This window comes from Triturus cristatus, chromosome 4_1 (genome assembly GCF_964204655.1).
Source record: "Triturus cristatus chromosome 4_1, aTriCri1.1, whole genome shotgun sequence".
In the NCBI taxonomy this organism is placed as follows: domain Eukaryota; kingdom Metazoa; phylum Chordata; class Amphibia; order Caudata; family Salamandridae; genus Triturus; species Triturus cristatus.
The window spans coordinates 1,015,780,506-1,015,799,562 of record NC_140585.1 but is presented as its reverse complement, the minus strand read 5'-3'; the positions used below and the strand labels follow the sequence as shown (position 1 = coordinate 1,015,799,562).

General features: G+C 52.7%; 1 protein-coding gene across 7 annotated transcripts in view; it reads right to left on the bottom strand.

Moving 5' to 3' along the window:
- The window catches only part of TRABD (TraB domain containing), a 214,679-nt gene that overhangs the window by 16,030 nt on the left and 179,592 nt on the right, over positions 1–19,057 (bottom strand). For all 7 annotated transcript variants that reach the window (XM_085653946.1, XM_085653945.1, XM_085653949.1 and 4 more), the window contains one exon: positions 9,953–10,092. In XM_085653946.1, the coding sequence (XP_085510072.1) occupies positions 9,953–10,092 (140 nt within the window). The remainder of the gene's footprint in view (positions 1–9,952; positions 10,093–19,057) is intronic.

Here is a 19,057-nt window from a genome sequence, read left to right as displayed (position 1 = left end):
CAGAGTTTACCATTTACAAACAGGCAGTAGCCAACTATGAACACCACCCACACCACACAGCATTAGACAAATCAAAAGAGCAGTACCGTGAATCGGGAAAGCACCCCACCCAGCATTTAGAGGGGTCCTTAACAATGTAATGACATTACAAATTGCAATACAGTACCCGTTAACGTGCTTTGGTGGTATGGGTCCATTGGTGTGGTGCATAGAGTCTACGCAGTGTCTTCAGGATACTTATTTATACAGATAGTACTAACAGAAGGTAGAACTTCAGGAGCCCCCAATAAAACCAAGAACAGCAGCAAAGTTCAACATGCAAATTCCCCCCCCCCCCTCACCGCATTATCCGAACGTCGACCGCCCTCCCACCCCCAACACACTCCGGCCGGCCATCACCACATGGTCAGCCCCGCGCCGCCCACTCCAAACATCATGTAGCACAGAGCCAACAGTGTGGCGGGCAAACAAGCCACATTAACCTTCCCATCGTGTTGAGAGGAGTATTCCGGAGTCCCAATGTTTCCTCTCTCAGGAGAGCTATTCGTTCTGCCTTGGCCCAAGCCTGGAACGAGTACCACCATGCCCGTGCATGCGGTGGGTCCAGCGCCTTCCAGCGTTTAATGAGGAGCCGCTTAGCCACCACCAGCCCCAGGTCGAGAAAGCGGGAGGTGACTTTCGTGGATGGCGTTCTGCGGAAGAGATTCAGTAGGTAAACTGACCACTCAAGTGGTATGGAACGGCCCGTGCACGCATGTAGCGCCCCATGTATCGACTGCCAGTATGGGCGCACCTTGCAGCAACTCCACAGCATGTGTACAATCCCGACTCCCAGCTACGCGCAACGAGGGCAAACCGTGTCAGTACGAGGATAAGTATCTGTTAATCAATTCGGGCGTGAGGTATGCCCTATGAAGTATAAACAACTGGCGGAACTGCATGTTTCGAGGTATGCGTGTTGGGCTCTGTAGCATCTTGCCCCATTCCTTATCGCCCAGTGGCCTCGCTAGGTCCGCCTTCCATTTGCGGCGGAGCGGTTCCAGACTACCGCTGCATGCGTGCGCAGGGAGGACGCAAACCACCGAATCAGATGTCTGCCCCTTCCCATAACGTGGAGATATTGCAGGGTGAGATGTTGACTCGGCTCCTCCTGCATGTCCCCCCATTTAGCGGTCAATGTCGCAATCAGGGAGCGATGTCTGAGGAATTGGCCAGGTGGCAGGCCCACCTCGTCGACCAGAGACTCAAACGTCATGAGGGTACCGTCTCTATAAAGGTCACCCAGGATCTGAATGTCCACTTCGTGCCATTCCGCTAGTGCAGGAGCGGTGAGCGCCCCCAGCCCGCTAGGGGAGCCCTCCAGTGGTATAGCCGGAGCATAAGGCACCTGGGTTCTAGTGAGGTAGAGACTGCGGCGGTAGCATTTGTAGGCCACTACCATGAGAAGTGGTGTTGGCATTGAGGCCCTCGCTGCGTTGTGGAATAGCTTGAAAATGTCAACTAGAGAAAGGGGAGGCGTCGTGGTTGCAGTGTCGTCAAGGCCTCTGCCTGCTAGCCAGCGGGCTATCCATTGTAGTTGCGCTGCCAAATAATGCTCGAAGCACGGCGCAGCCAGACCTCCCTGGTCAGTGGGCAAGTACAGCTTGGGCAGAGCCATCCTATGTCTTGCACTACCCCAGGTGAAGTCACGGAGCGACTGCGTGAGTGTGACAAAGAAGGCCGCCGGGACATATATTGGCAGATTGGCAAAGTAGTACAGGAGGTGGGGGGAGGATCACCATCTTGGACAGGGATACCCTGCCTGTGACCGTGAGTGGTAGTGTGGTCCAAAAACGCATCAGGGACTTTATCGCTGCTACTGCCCTACCTAGGTTGCCCTCAATGAGATCCGCCAGCTGACGGTATATCTGAATTCCCAAATATCGGAAAGTATCCGCTTTCCACTGGACACGCGCGCCATCCAGAACATAGCCAGGATCTGGGGTGTCCCCGCCGAACGCATAAAGGCAAGACTTGGTAGCATTCACCCTGAGGCCTGAGAGAGCGGCGAAGTCGAGCAGCACGCGCTCTAGATTGACCGAGATATTACCCACGTCTCTAACGAACACCATGAGATCATCTGCGTATAGCGACACCTGATGCGTTGCGTCCCCTAGGGGGATACCTTCTCCGAATGTCGCACGCAATGTCGCTGCTAGTGGCTCGATTGCTAGCGCGAACAGGAGTGGCGAAAGCGGGCACCCATGTCTGGTGCCTCTACAAATTGGAATCGCAGCAGAGATGTAGGGCCCAGTTTTCACCCTCAGTGTGGGTCTCCTGTACCAGAGCGCAACCATCTGTAGAAATCCCGAGCCCAACTCGTAGCGCGACAGCACCATCGCAAGATATCCCCATTGTAGACAGTCAAAGGCTTTTTCAAGGTCCAGTACGAGACACCCCGCCCTGGGCCACCTTTGTACACCATCCGATGCCACCCGAAAGAACCGCCGCAGGTTCAGTGAGGTACTGCGCTTAGGCACAAAACCGTTCTGGTCACTGTGTACCAGCTTAGGCACTACCGGCGCCAGGCGCTCCGCCAGCACATTGGCAAGTATTTTATAGTCCACGTTAAACAGTGCCAGGGGCCGGTATGACCCCCAGACTCACGGGATCCCTGTTTGGCTTGAGCAGGGACACCAGGTAGGCCTCGCGCATCGAAGGGGGTAAGACGCGTTCCTCGAGAGCTGCGGAGTAAAGGGCGTGCAATTTTGGCACTAGGGACCCCCGATAGGCCTTATAATATTCAGCAGGGAGGCCATCCGGCCCCGGTGCCCTCCCAGTGGCCATGGATCCGATTGCCTCTCCGACTTCCTCCGGGGTGGGGGGCCGTCGAGCGACTCTAGATATTCCCTGGGAGCCTTGGGCAGGCGGGCAGCGTCCAGGAACCTGTCCAGCTCGGGCCCGGAACAGTGTCCCGCAGAGCGGTACAGTTGCGCATAGTGGTCGGACAACACCTGATGTATCTCGCGCTGCGTGTATACGAGTGACCCCTCGGGCGTGCGTATGGCCCTAATCGGGGCGTGAGCATTTTCCTGCTTAAGCAACCAAGCCAGTAAGCGACCCGCCCTGTGAGCCTTGGCATGAGTACGTGCCGTGTGGGCCGCATAATTGTGGCAGCGCAGGCGCTCCATGAGGTCTGCATGCTGCGCCCGGAGGCAAGCCAGGTGAGCGGAGTGGCGGCCCCCTCCGACTCCGTCCCGTTCATATTTGAGTAATTGCGATTCAATGCGGGTGAGCGACAATGCCAGATTTTTACGTATGTTCCACGTTGCACCAAGGCAGTGACCCTGTATGGCCGTTTTGTGGGCGTCCCACTCCATCAGTGCGCTACTTGCCGACCCATCGTTTAGTTCAAAATACTCCAGTATAGCCAAACCCCAAGGAAGCCCTAAAGTCCGGTTGCTCTAGTGCGGCCGGCTGGAGACGCCATGTGGGGACGTCCGGGATCCCAATTCAGCCGCAGCTGCAGGGGATTGTGGTCAGAATGCGTCCGCCCCAGATACTCAGCATTTTCAACCAGCGGGATCAGTGCGTGTCACCACCCTGTCTACACGCACATGGAGGTCGTGGACTGCAAAGTAGTAAGAGTAGATACGAGCATCCGGATGTAGGTTGCGCCACATATCTAGCAGCGCCCAGTGCGAAAGCCAACCCACGAGAGCCTGCGCATTCAGAACAGCCGGTGTGGTGCGGAGGGGTGGGAAGAACCTATCTAGGAGTGTGTCCAACACCGAATTGAAATCACCGCCCAACAGCCATGAAAGTCCAGCACGAGGGGCCAACACCGTAGACAGTTGCGCCAGGAATGAGGGCTGGTCAGTGTTTGGAGCATAAATGGAGCCCAACAGCATTTGTTGGCCATTCAGAGAGCCGCGAGCCAAAGTGTACCTGCCTGTAGGGTTTATCTCTGTGCTGGTACAGATGAACGGGGTACCCGCCCGCACCCAGATCAGTGTGCCCCGCGCATGTGCAGAGTATGTGGTGCCGAATATCTGGCCTCTCCAGCATTTGCGCAACCTGTCAAGTTCCAGCTGTGTCATGAGTGTTTCCTGTAGGAGAGCGATGGCAGCGGCGTGTCTCAGAAGGTACGCGAAGATGGAGTAGCGACGCGCGGGTGTGTACATGCCACGGATGTTCCACGTAATTATATCAGTGCGCGCCATCTCGAGCAAGCCAACGCAGCGGAGGTGTCGGGGCCAGGGCCACCCAGGTCGCGCGAGGAATGGGGACAGGTAACGTCATGCCGGTGTGCTGCAACAAAAAGAAAAACCGCAACCGACGAACCAAAAAACCCTGTAACATCAAGGGCAGACATTGTGTGGTGTCCGTCCAAACTTCTATGACTATGAGGTGGCGTAGGCTAAGTCAGTGGAGTGCCTGTGAGGGTGCGTGCGCCAGCTATGCTGCATTATAACCGTCCCCCCTGTTCCTGCATGTGATGGGCGCCAACAATGTGAACACCAGTGTCACCGTATTGGACCTACGGGCTGTTAGGCAGGCTGGCAAGCCAGGGGAGCGTGCCGCCCCATGTGTCCAACCCCCTCCACCCCCGCGAAATAGCGTGTGTGACCCACCTGGCGACTGGCCGGACATCACCTCACTGACACCTTCTAGGCCAAGCAGTAGCGTTAATGCAACAGGCCCCCCCCCCCGCTCCCAACCGTTGGTACAACACAGAATGAACTACCAATCATTTGCGCATGTGCGCCGTCCAGCATGGTCACCAACATAAGAAGTTTCGCTCAGATGATTTCCTCTGCAGTTTGCGGAGTCACCACCAGGAGTGCGAGATCCTCCGAGACAGTGGTGGATGGTGAAGAGGAGCCACTAGGGACCAAGGTAGGCTGCATCCATTAGTCGAAACGATCCTGGGCATGTGGGGGGCCGAGGGTGGTGACAGCCTTAAGAGCTTTCAGTCTCTCCATTCCCACGCTTTCTGGATTCGGGGAATTGGACCCAGGCTGGACGTTCCTCATGGACCCGCGTCGACGCCGCCGCCGGGTCCGCCTACCCGGTGCAGCATCACCGTCCGGATTCGCAGGCCTCGCTCCCGACCACAGACCCCACTCCTCAAGCCAATCCCTCTGGGGAGTCAAATAAGCGGGTCTTCCCCTTAGCCATCACACGTAGGCAGGCTGGAAACAGCAGTGAATATGGTAGCTCTAGGGCACAGAGTTGTCTCTTCACCGCGGTGCAATTGCTCCTGCGTTTTTGCACCCGGGCGGTGTAATCAGGGAAGAACACAACTGAACTGCCACCTATTTTGAGATCGTCCAACTTGCATACTTCACGGAGGACCACATCACGATCTCTATAGTTGAGAAGCTTAAAGAGGAATGGACGTGGCCTGGCCCCCGGTTGAGGTTTCTGTGCCGGGATGTGATGAGCTCTCAACCACAAACTGCTGTGACAGTAATCCTGGAGGCATGAGATCACGAAGCCACCGTTCCGTGAACTACCCTGGGTGTCCACCCTCCTCGCCCTCCGGCAAGCCCACCACGCGAACGTTATTGCGACGGGAGCGACCCTCCGAGTCGTCAGCTTTGTCTTCCAGATCATTGACCCTATCCATTAGGTCTTGCAGCGCTGCGGCATGGCTTTGCGTAATTGGTTGAAGTTCCTTGATTGTTTGACCTTGCCCGGTAACTTTGTCTACCAGCCTACGATGGTCTGCGTGTAGGAGGGTGAAGTCCGAGGTGACCTTGTCGATCCGGGTTTCCAGGGAGGATCTGGTGTGTTCCAACACTGCACCCAACTTTTCCACTGCTGCTAGGAGAGAGTCCATTTTTGCTGCCAGGGCTGTAGTCGTGGGTTCTGTTACTCCACCAGTACTCAGGGCTATAGGGTCCAACGTGTTCCCGCGCAGTGGTCCCTGCTGTATTTTGGCTCTCATTCGACCCATCACAAGCTGTTGTGCCGTGGGCACTCGCAGCTGGACACCGGCTGGAGCAGTATGGCGGCGAGGGGGGGCCGACAGAGCGGGCTGCTCCCACGGCGAATGCACGAGATGATGGTCCGGCGAGGCAAAGCGCAGCGGCTGCGTCCCGCGGGTCGCGGATAGTGCGCGGGTGATGCCCCACGAGGGCCCGAAGCGGTACAAAAGGGGGAGGTGATGGACGGAGCATCAGAACCAATCAAACACTCACACCCAGTCAACAGATCCGGGTTTGATCCATCACTGTTCTTTAGACCACTCGGCCACCCCAGTTCTGACATGGCCATATGCAAATCAGTCTGACCCTGTGCCTCAACAGTCCAGCCCGAACTGCCAAGCCATGCCTTCCCTGGACCGGAAACAAGCTTCCTAGGACCGGTTTCTGGCAGTTCAGCCGTCTTTAGCCAGGCTTGCTTGAATCCAGTGGCAAAGTGAGGAAGGGACTCACGTCTGAGCATACCCTGCCAACTTATGGCAAACAAAGCGGTACAAAAGGGGGTGGTGATGGACAGAGCATCAGAACCAATCAAACACTCACACCCAGTCAACAGATCCGGGTTTGATCCATCACCGTTCTTTAGCCCACTCTGCCACCCCAGTTCTGACATGGCCATATGCAAATCAGTCTGACCCTGTGCCTCATGGGAACAGTCCAGCCCGAACTGCCAAGCCATGCCTTCCCTGGACCGGAAACAAGCTTCCTAGGACTGGTTTCTGGCATTTCAGCCGTCTTCAGCCAGGCTTGCTTGAATCCAGTGGCAAAGTGAGCAAGGGACTCCGGCCGCAGCCGCCCGGCGAGAGCAGGACAGCCGAGTGCGACGACCTCCAGGCCGGGGCACGCTGTTGACAGGTCAGCCCAGTCAATGTGCGGGTCCCCAGGACCAGACAACCGTTTCACTGCTGATTGGGCCCTCAGTGGCCAGGCCAGTAGGTACTTGTTGACGTTGGCTCACCCCTAAGCCGTCCGCCATCTTCTGCGAAGATGGTCCACAGGGATCGCCCCCGCACCCACGTTTTCTTCACGGGCTCAGTGTCAGAGTGCCACCCGGCCAGTCCCATGCCGAGACAGGGGTCACCCCTGAAGATGACAGGTACCAGAACACAACGGGGCAGTCCCAGCAAAGGCCCCTAGGCAGCACCCAGTGGGCACGGCTCGCCACTGCTCCCACCGTGGGCCACCTTCGTTGATGCCACAGGCCGGTGCGGGGCGTCCTACCGTTTCCGCAGCCACTCCGGGGACGACAGGGAGCGCGTCAGACTCCCGTAACTACTCCACACAAGGGTTGCGCCCTCACTACATGCGTGGCCCGCCGGGGATGGCTCCTTCAAGGCTTCATGGGGCTCCCCTCGCGCCTCCTCAGCAGCCCCCAGCACCAGAACTTGACGGCTCCGCACACCCCAGATCAGGTAGCTTCCGCTCCAGCCGTCCGCCACCCGCAGCGCCACCTCACCGGGGCCCGTGCGGGCAGGCAGGGACCCGCCGGTCTTAGAGTCTCCACCACCCGCGAGCACCCAGGATGTTGCAGGGGTTCGACTCTCCCCCAGTTACTCCACCAGTACTGAGGAGGGGTCTCCCACGCGGCCCGATGCATGCCGCTGACGGGAGCAATCCCACCCCACCACTTACTCGGGGCTGCCCAGGACTGTACTTCGCACCACTGACGACAGTCGCAGCAGTCAAGCACTGGCGGCCATCTTCTTCTGCAGGGCTCCGCGCGCGGCTCAGCAGACAGGCAGGGCCCACCAGTCCGCGCCGCCACCGTCCAATGCCCCGTCAGGAGCAGCGCCCCCGCCTTCCAGCGGCGCTCGGGGCAGCACAGGAGTCGATCCTGCTCGCCTCCCCTGTCGGACTCAGCCCGGGGTCTCACTGCTGCAAGGGCACAGCTCACCCTCCTCGTCGGGACGCGTCGCAGGCAGGCAGCACAGAATGGATCAAGTCGCACCAGGGTACCTCCGACAGCCGGCCCGCCCGATGCAACTCAGGGCCAAAGTCCGCCTCTACTGCCGGTTACTACAACGGAGCGCGGGCGTCCATTTTGTGATGAAAGGACGCTGCATGCGAGCGGGCAGCCAGCAGAGGCGCGCAGGCACAACAGTCTTCCCCACGGCACCAGCTGACCAGGAGACACAACACTCAGCCCGTTTGGCGCAGGAGGACTTCCGCAACCGGCACTCCACTGGTAGGTGCATGTTTGTCGGTGCGATCAGGAGAAATTGTCAGGATTAGGGGGATCAACAGCTCCGGCCTCACGGGTCCACGTCCACCATGTTGGCTGACAAGCCACGCCCCCCCATCATCTTTGATGGTCCTTTATTATAATGAAGCATACAATGCGAGAAAGCATGGAGATAGGATTGAAGTCCTCACATGGCTGGAAGAGGTGTGCCACGCTGTACCGGTTTTCACATTGTCTGCCTGTCCAGTGTGCGAGGCTCTAGTGGCCTAGGGGTGCCTCTATAGTGTACCTTCCAACACTCCCATGTATAATATCTGCAATTTCCCTAACCCAGGGTCCTTAACATCACCACAGTGTTTGACTTTGTGATAGTGCGTTACATGTGTAATGTGGCTGAGGACCAGTACACTCATGAATGGTTAGCAGAAGACAAAAGTTAATGCTGCACGAGATGGTGGATCCCTTTGGGTTGCATTGTTCCTTCCCTTGCACAGGACTACTTGCCCGCTGCTGGCCTGGTAATGGCTCTAGGAAACCCCACAGATGTCTGGATGAGCTAAAAGAACACACATCGTGTTAAAACCAGCTAGCATATGCCCTATACAAAAACATGATCTCCTCTTCCTCCCTCACTCGTGCCTGGAGTCACTTGGCATCCCGAAGGCCTTGATGATGAAGCCAGCATACAATCAACTTTTAATTCATCAGTGAGCATCAGCCTCTTCCACCTGCTACGCAGAGGTGCAGAAGACTCCAGAAGGCTCAGAAAGAGGGACCTTGTCCTGAGTGGGAGAACATTTAAATTTGAAAGAATGCTTGTGCTTTAAATGGCCATGAATTCAGACCATTACCCTAAAAAGAAGGATAAATACTTATTTAGTTAGCAGTTGCACTTCAACTGGGTATCAGAAGTAAAGTCTATGCACCAGCCCAAGAGAACGATTACAACTGACAGGAATCTGTTGTGGTTTCGAACTTAAAGTCAGGACTGAACTCGAGAAGAACGAGTTGGCCTAACGGCTAGGGCGGTCAACCACAAATATGGGGAACTGGGTTTGAGACTCGGCAGTGACGCTGAACATCCTGTGATTCTGGGCAAATCACTTATTCTCCCCGTGCCTAACAAAAATGAATGTGTCTTCATGTAACGCAACTGGTGCTATGTGAAGCGCTCTGATACCCAATACATTCGGGTCAAGTTCGAGCTATATAAAACTTCCTTAAATTAAAAAAATAAAATTAAAAAATAAAATACCTGTTCTGAAACGTGCCTTGGGGGAAGAGGAAGCTATACTGTTTATCCTTATGACCAGAGTCCACAAACTAAAGAAAGCTATCTGACTGAAACCTATGAAGAGTTGAAATGTAGAAACTGAGCTGTGGACGCATGTGGTTCTTGGAGCCCACCTGACATGAAACAATTGAAGGCTACCCTGTGCGGCCAGAGATTCAAGAACACACACAAACCATTGTATGGAGCGTGGAACTCTCTGGTGAGCTACATGTAATCCCCTACTTCGTGGGACTCCGTATCTACTAATTTTTAGAATGAGAGGGTGATGGAGGCATGTCCTCTTCATTCCTTGCTTAGCTTTCTTGCTGGCTGTGGACAGTGACCCAAATGTTTGAATATGCTTGAACTGTCATTCTAAATAATATGCTTTGGAGACTCGATACCAAAGTAAAGCACTTTCTTTTAGAATAGTGGTATATAATTAAAAATATTTAATGTTTTGCATCACATTTTCCTGACATCATTTAACATATTTGACTTGAAAAAACTGCCAAATGATTTTCTTACCTGATTGGATCAGATAAGAAGCAGAGACCCCATGCAAGTTTGACTTTTTGCCATAGAGAAAGTGCAGCAATAGCTCTCTTGAAAGTGACAGGTATGGGTCTATCTCCAAGATGAAATTTACAGAAAGGCACTCTACTAGCCTGCAACAAAAAACAATAATAAAGCAAATGTATTAAGATAGATCCATATAGACACTACAATACTAACCACAACAAATTACATATATGATCATAAATTAAAAACTTCCATGCATATTAAAGAAGTGGTTTCCATGACTCCATATCAATAATTTTGCATAATGGATTATAAGGAATATGCTACTTACCAGTATGCATCTGTTCTTGGCATGTAGAGCTGCAGATCTACACACTTGTGCATAGATCGCCATCTGGTGTTGGGCCCGGATGTTTGCAGTTTGTTTTTCCTCTTGGAAAGTCTTTGGAAGTCACGAGGTCGGTGACTCCTCCTTTGGATCGTATTGCGCATGGGCTTCGGCTCCATCCTCAGATTGTTTTTCGCCAGCAGGGAAAGATGGAACGTAGTAGTAACAGTGAAGATGCCCATGTGTGTGCTATCTAAATAAGATAAACTGGAACAGATAAAGGTAGCCGGGGAGGCGGGTGGGCGTGTGCAGATCTGCAGCTCTACATGCCAAGAACAGATGCATACTGGTAAGTAGCATATTCCGTTCGAGGCATATGAGCTGCAGATTACACACTTGTGCATAGATTATACAGCAGTACCCACCGTTAGCGGCGACCACCCGTATCTGTTGCAGTGGTTTGAAATAACGTATTGAGTACAGCCTGGCCCACACTAGCGTGTTGCTTAGTTTGCACATCTACACAATAGTGTTTGGTGAAAGTGTGCGGTGTTGACCATGTAGCTGCTTTGCAGATATCTAATGAGATGTTCCCTAAGAATGCCATGGAAGCCCCTATTTTTCGTGTAGAATGGGCTTTCGGGGGAATGGATAGCGTTTGCTTTGCTTTATGGTAGCAGATTTGAATGCATTTTACAATCCACCTAGCTATCCCCGATTTTGAGATGGGGTTACCTTTGTGTGGTGGAGAGAAAGAAACAAACAGTTGTTTGGTCTTACGGAAAGGTTGTGTTCTCTGAATGTAGTGGAGTAAGGCTCGTTTGACATCCAGTGTGTGAAGAGCCCTTTCCGCAACGGTCTGTGGTTGCGAGAAAAATACTGGTAGTTCTACTGTTTGGTTTAGGTGAAAGGGAGAAATGACTTTAGGGAGGAATTTTGGGTTGGTACGGAGAACAACCTTATTATGGTGCATTTGGAGAAAGGGTTCTTGAATGGTAAGTGCTTGTATCTCACTGACCCTTCTAAGGGAAGTGATGGCTACAAGAAAAGCGGTTTTCCATGTTAGGAATTGTAGTTCGCATTTATGCAGAGGTTCGAAGGGAGGCCCCATTAGCCTTGTGAGAACGATATTTAAGTTCCACACAGGTGACAGTGGCACTCTGGGGGGAATTATTCTTTTAAGGCCTAACATGAAGGCTTTAATGGCAGGTACTCTAAAGAGTGAGAGATGTTGCCTGTTTTGTAGGTAAGCTGCAACAGCTGCGAGGTGTAGGCGAATGGACGTATAGGCTAGATTGCACCTTTGTAGGTGGAGTAAGTAGCCTATTATGTGTTGAATGGACACGTCCAGTGGATTGATGGTATTGTTATGGCAATAAATAACAAAACGTTTCCACTTGGCGGCGTAGCACGCTCTAGTGGTAGGTCTTCTAGCTTCTCTGATGACGTTCATACAGTCAGGGGGAAGATTTAGGTACCCGAATTCAAGGATTTCAGGAGCCAGATCGCAATGTTGAGCTGCGCTGGGTCCGGGTGTTGGATCTCTCCATGGTTCTGGGTTAAGAGGTGTGGAGAGAGGTGTAGTGTTTGGTGCGGCACTACAGATAGTTCCAGCAGTGTGGTATACCATGGTTGTCTGGCCCACGTTGGAGCTACTAGGATTAGTGTGAGGGAGTGTTGGTGTAGTTTGCGCACCACTAGTGGAATGAGTGGGAGAGGCGGAAAAGCGTACGCAAATCTGCCTGACCAGTTCATCCATATCACATTTCCTTTGGACAATGGGTGTGGGTATCTGGCGACGAAGCTTGGGCATTTGGCGTTTTTATGGGTGGCGAAGAGGTCTATCTGTGGATGCCCCCACATTTGAAAGTACGGGTGAAGAACTTGCGGGTGAAGCTCCCACTCGTGGATCTGTTGTGTCTGCCTGCTGAGCAGATCTGCCACTGTGTTTTGGACTCCTGGGACATGCTGGGTTAGGAGAAAGATTTTCTGGGGTATTGCCCATCTCCATATGCTCTGTGCTAGGTGAGAGAGCTGTGGAGTGTGTTTGCCGCCTTGTTTTTGAATATAATACATGGCTGTCATGTTGTCTGTTCGGATCAGGACTGCCTAGCCTGAAATTTGAGTTTGAAAAGATTTTAGGGCTAAGAAGATTGCTAGTAACTCCAGATGGTTGATATGGAGTAACTTTTGTTGAGGTGTCCACTTGCCCTGTATGGTGATATGCAGTAGATGAGCTCCCCAGCCGGAGAGCGATGAGTCTGTTGTCAGTACTATTTGAGGAACCGGGTCCAGGAACGGTTGACCTTTGGAAAGGTTTGTGGTGTTCCACCACTGCAGAGAGCGATGGGTGCGACCGTCTACCAACACCAGATCTGTAAATTGACCCTGGGCCTGGTTCCATTGGCGCGCTAAGCACTCTTGGAGAGGACGCATCTGGAGTCTTGCGTGAGGCACTATGAAAATGCAAGAGGCCATCATCCCTATTAGTTGCATAAACACTCGAGCTGGAAGGGAGTGTTGTAGTGCGAATTTTGCGCATAGAGCTTGAATGCTTGCAATACTGGCAGGATTGGGGTAGGCTAGTGCTCTTGAGGTGTCTATGGTGGCACCGAGGTACTGTTTTATGTGGGATGGTTGGAGATGGGACTTCTGGTGGTTTACTGTGAAGCCTAGCTGGTGGAGTAATTGAATGGTGGTGGTAGATGTGTGTTGAACACACTGATGGTATGACCCGGCTTTTATCAGCCAGTCGTCTAAGTATGGGAAGACGTGGATGTGTTGTCTTCGCAAATGTGCTGCTACCACTGCTACGCACTTGGTGAATACCCGTGGCGCTGTTGTGACTCCGAACCGGAGCACCTTGAATTGGAAGTGTTGTCCGTCCACTACAAATCTGAGGTACTTGCGGTGAGCTTTGTGCACCGGAATGTGAAAATACGCGTCTTTTAGATCTAGGGTGGTCAAAAAGTCGTTTTGGGAAAGGAGCGGAAGTACCTGCTGAAGCGTTACCATATGAAAATGGTCGGAGTGTATGTACATGTTTAGGGGCCAGAGATCTAGGATGGGCCGCAGAGTCTCGTCCCTTTTTGGTATGAGAAAATATAGGGAGTAGACTCCCATGTTTTGTTGGTTGTTAGGATCGGGTTCTATTGCCTGTTTTTGTAGGAGGGAGATTACTTCCTGCTTTAGGAGTATTAAATGTGCATTGGGTGCTGCCTGGGTGGAATGTTTGGGGGGTAGATATTAGTTCTAGGCAGTAGCCTGATTGAATTATTTGTGTCACCCATTTGTCTGAGGTGATGGTAGCCCAGACGGGAAGGAAATGTTGGAGTCTGCCCCGACCGGAGTGGAATGGTCTGAGAGGGGGAGGGGGGGTAGTCATTGGGTAGGCGTTGTGGCAGAGCGGGCGTTGTTTGTTTTGCGTCTGCCTTTATTATTGTTACCCCTATAGCCGCCTCTTTGATAACCCCTCGTGAAGGTGGACTGAGTGGGGGATTTGTACGAAGTGGACGCGGTGTCTGAGGACTAGCCTCTAGATGTACTTCGAAAGGAAGAGCGGCGAAAGGAGCGTCTAGAAGGGTGTGACTGTAAGGCTCCCATGGACTTCGCCGTATCCGTATCCTTCTTCATTTTTTCTAGGGCCTCATCCACCTTTGGGCCAAATAGATGTTCCTGGTCAAAGGGATGGTTAAGGATGGAGGCTTGTACCTCCGGTTTAAACCTGGATATTCTTAGCCAAGCATGGAGACGGAGGAGGACGCTGGTATTGATGGCCCTGGAAGCTGTGTCTGCCGCATCTAAGGCACAGCGTATAGAGGTGTTAGTGATAGTCTTACCCTCTTGAATTAGTTTGTTGGCCCTAGCTTTATATTTTTCAGGGAGGTGGTGCATTATGCTTTCTAACTCGTCATAATGTGCCCTGTCATATCTGGCCAATAGCGCTTGAGTATTGGTGATACGCCACATATTGGCTGCTTGTGACGCAGTGCGCTTTCCTGATGCGTCCAGTAGCTTTGACTCTTTGTCAGGTGGTGGTGCTTCGCCTGACGCCTGGGAATTTGCCCTTTTGCATGCAGTGGACACCACTAGGGAATCTAGTGGCGCTGGCCCTCTGATGTAGGAGGGATCTGTGGGGGCAGCTTTGTATTTCTTTTCTATGCGCGGGTTAATGACCCTGGCCCTAACTGGGTGCTTAAAAACTTCTGGCGCATGCTTTACCACTCCTTTAAGCATAGGTAATATGGAGGTAGACCCATGTGTGGTGTCGAATGTGTCGAGGAGGAAATCTTCCTCCACTGGGTCGGTATGCAAGTCTACTCCGTGATAGTGTGCCACCCTTTGAAGTAGATGGTGGAACCCCAATGAGTCTTCTGGTGGAGATGGCCTGGAGTGGTAAAGGTCATCTTGTGGGACGTTGGGGATATCAGGGATATTGTAGTCGTCCCATGGGTCTGGGGATCCTGTAGGAGTGGGTTCCCCTGTGGGTAGGTCCTGGGGGACATCCCCTATGTCATCATATGGGTCCCCGTGATCATCATCGTGTGGAGACGGGGTGGGAGAACGATGAGGTTGGGGTGGAGAAGGCGGAGGAGGTGGAGAAGGTGGGGGAGGTGGGGAAGGTATCCTGAACTGAGAGGTAGCAGAGTCCTTCCTCTTTGGATGCGGAGGTGGAGCAGGCTTCTCAAAATGTCTCTTTTTGGAAGAAAGTGTCAAATGTCGTGTTTTTGGATCCTTGGTGAGTGTTTTCTGCAAGGGATCCGGTGTAAATAAGTCCGGTGAGGCTGGTCTGTCCGTCGGTGCCGAAGGCGTCGGGGCCGTTGTCTTTTTAGGCTTTTCCGTGCCGGTTCGTTGTTTCGAACCTGGTTTGGGAACCTCCGGACGCTTGGTCGGCGCCGAGATGGATTTCGGCTTCGAGGTGCCGGTGGCCTTGTGTGCTTTGGTCGGCACCGAAGGTGGTGTCGGTGCCGAAGAGCTGGGTTTCGACCCAGAGTGCTTCGGTGCGGAGCTCGGTGTCGATATGGAGGCCGGCTTCTTTTTCGGTGCCGAAGCGTGTTTATCGGCACCGGGGATAGGCTGGCTCGAGCCCGAGCCGCCGGAAGGCTTGCTTGGCTTCTTCACCGGGCCTGAAGGTGGGGTGTTGGAAGCAGTGTCCTTGGGCTTGCCTAGGCCCGGAGGCGAAGGTGTGACCGGAGCCTTTTTCGGTGCCGGCAGGGGTGTGTGGGGGGGTGGTGGGGGGGGGGGGGGGGGGGGGAGAATCAGTACCCACGACCCTCTGCGCCGGGGTGATGCCCTCCACATCTGAATCGTCGGCCTCGGAAGCGCTGACGAGGCCCTCTTCGGTGTACCGCTCTGGAGCGTCGATGCCTTCTCCGAAGATGTCGTCCGGAATCATTGTCGAGGAGTGCGCCATAGTTCTTCTTGCTCTTCGGTCCCGAATAGTCTTTTTGGACGAGAAGGACTTTTTTTTTTTTTAATTTAATTTTGAAAATTTTGAGCAAACGTACAGTCATAAGCAAAGGTGCATCAATGGTACACATTACATTCATAAGCGATACAATGGTGGCAGGAAAAGACACATCAAGCATTAATAGTGCGCACATGCATATCAGAGCAGGACTACACAGCAATCCTATGATTACTATAGGGTTCACTGATGCCTACTTTCCACCTGGAGGAGCCCCTCGCAAGGTCCCATATGTCCCAACATCAGGTGTCTGGAAGTCAAAGTTCACAAGGGTGGAGACCCCCAGCATGCAGCGTCTATGGAGCCATATCCCAAGAGAAGTGCCCTCCCACACCAACCTCTCAGTAGTCCATGAGGGATTCTCGAGCACGCGGCTATGTGGGCGTACTGTTTCCCACGGCAGCCTCCCCCCTTAACAAGTAGCAATGTAGTGGAGCCCAAATATCTGTTGGTCGTGATGCTATTGGTAAGAGTTCAGAATATGTACGGATTTGTTCCTGACAATAAGTAAGATCTCGTATCCACTCCTTAAATTTGGGGCCCTACCTCTGCCCCACCTACATGCAACTCGTCTCTTAGCAAGTAAGAAGGCAAGCGCAATGAATTTGCGGTGTGAAGCTTGTATGGGCTCCACGTATCCCAAGAGGGCAAGGATAGGGGAGGGCGCAATCTCCGTGTTAATAATTTTTGTAAGTGCCGTAAATATCTGGCACCAATATTGATGCACCCCCTCGCATGCCCACGCCAAGTGAAGAAAGTCCGCCCCATGGGCACGACACCTGTCGCACCTGTCGTCCTCCCGGTGAATGTATTTATAGTGTATTATTCTATATCTACTACTGGAGGAAATACGTTCCGTCTGTTGTAGGCAGAACTCCCACTGTTTATCTGTCAGTGGGACCTGCAGTTCTAGGTCCCATCTTGCCCGAGCCGCAAGAGGCGGGGCGACCATCAGTGAGTGGACCGACCTGTAAATTTTAGAGACTACCTTGGCAGGGGCCTCGTCCAGGAGGATACGTTGTAACGGCGCCACTTCCGGTGGTTCCCGCGGAAAATCGGGTGTTAGCGCCTTAATCCCCTGCCGGAGCCTAATGTACAAAAAAACGTCAAGGGGTGAAGGGTGGATGCCCTCAAATAAGTGCTCCATAGAACGGAACGTACCAGCACGGTATAGGTCCCCCCACGTCGTGACGTGGATAGTATGAGCTAATTTCCGAAACCCGGCCTCCTGTAACAGGGGCATGCTTGGATGGTAAACAAGGGGCAAGAGCGGCGCATACAACATAGTAATCCCTATTTTGGCTGTTATTCGGTTCCATGCAGTCGCCGTACTCGCCACTGTCGTGGGCGTTGTATCCTTCCCTTGTATTGGGATATACAATGCGCCTTCTATTCTAAGCCAGTGTTCGGCCGCTAGTTGGGGCATGTATCGAGGTTGCCGTATCCAAAAATAGGCGTAGTGTGCCTGCGCCGCTTGAAAGTACAGCTCAAAATCTGGGACGCCAAAACCGCCTTGACTATATGGCTTAGTGAGGACCTCCCACTTGAGCCGGGTTGACTTCCCGCCCCAAACCAGTCTGATGAGCTCTGAGCGTAGGTGCCGAAAGAAAAAACTGCCCGGATAACAGGGGATATTCAAGAAAAGATACAACAACTTAGGCAATATTACCATTTTAATCAGCGACGTCCTTCCTGCCATATAAAGGGGAAGCGTGATCCATCGAGTAATGCAGTCCGTAATACGGGTCATCGGCGTGCCATAGTTGGCCCGCAATAGCTCATCTTTGTCTTTTTCTATGTGTATACCTAAGTACTTAAAGTCCCCCTCGCACCAAGCTAGAGGGTACTCCAACTCAAACCGCTCAGTAGCCGCCCTAAGAGGGAAAACCCTTGACTTGCTCCAGTTGATCTGGCCTCCAGAGAGCCTGCCAAATCTGATGAATTCCCTAAGAATCGGATTGAGGTTCTCACTGGGGTCCCGTATATATAAAGTAATGTCGTCCGCGTACATAGATATTAATATCTGCCTCTGGAAACATCTCAACGCCTTATCCCTATGATGCTGTCTTAATTTTGCTGCAAGTGGCTCCATGGCTATAGCGAACAACAGAAGCGACAGGGGGCAACCCTGTCTAGTGCCCCAGGTGATGGGAAATGCCGAGGAAAGTCTGCCGTTTATCAGCACCTTGGCTCTAGGAGATGTATACAGTAATCTAATCCAGGAGATGAATATGAGTGGAAACCCCATACGCTCCAGAACCTGGAATACATAATCCCATTCTAACGAGTCAAAGGCTTTCGAGGCGTCGAGAAAGATGGCAGCCATTGGCAAATCGCCATGTACCGAATTTAGGATCGCGAAAAAAGTGCGCAGGTTATGGGACGTCGCCCTGCCGGGCACAAACCCTGCCTGGTCGGGTAATATCAGATTAGGGAGTAGCAAATACATACGGGTAGTAATTAGTTTCGCAAGTATTTTCACATCGCAATTGAGCAATGAGAGGGGTCGATAGGAGTCACACTTATCTGCAGCTTTCCCGGGTTTAAGGAGTGATGTAATGAGGGCCATGCGCATAGAAGGGGGCAAATGGCCCACCTCAAGGGCATCCTCATACACTTCACGCAAGACCGGTGCCATAAAGTCAATGCAAGTCTTATAGAATTCTATTGGTATCCCATCCAGGCCCGTTGCCTTGCCAGATCGCATGTGCATAATAGCCTCACGCACCTCGTCCAATTCAAAAGGGGAGCTCAGAAACGCCCTTTGTGCATCGCTAAGCCATCCGAGGGACACATCTTCCAGGTAATCCTGCAAGTGTAGATCCCCAGTCCTAGTCGACGTATACAATTGGTGATAGTGCTCCACAAACGCGTTAAGAATGTTCGTAGTGTCTCTGTATACGTCACCCTCCACGCCTTCAATTTCCAATATAGTGTTAGGGGGCCGCGTCAGCCTTATCGCCGCCGCCAGCGCTTTCCCTGGCCTCTCGCCCTCGCCATAGCGGCGGGCAGTCCAGTATTTACCTCTAAATTTCGCCTCCCTAGTGGCTTTGTCTGTATATTCAGTCACTTTTTCGCGGATATGCGCTAGCGTAGCATCGTCAGGGCTGTCGGCCACTGATGTCTCAAGCATTTTAAGGTCATCTTCCAGTGTTCGCAAGCGTGCTAGGATACTCTTCAGTACGCCTGACCCTTTAGCGATGCATATGCCCCTTAAGGTCACTTTAAATGCATCCCATATAGTTTCAACATCTTTCACAGAATCTTTGTTGCGCCTAAAAAAATCCAAACAGTCTTCCCGCAATTCCTCCTGATA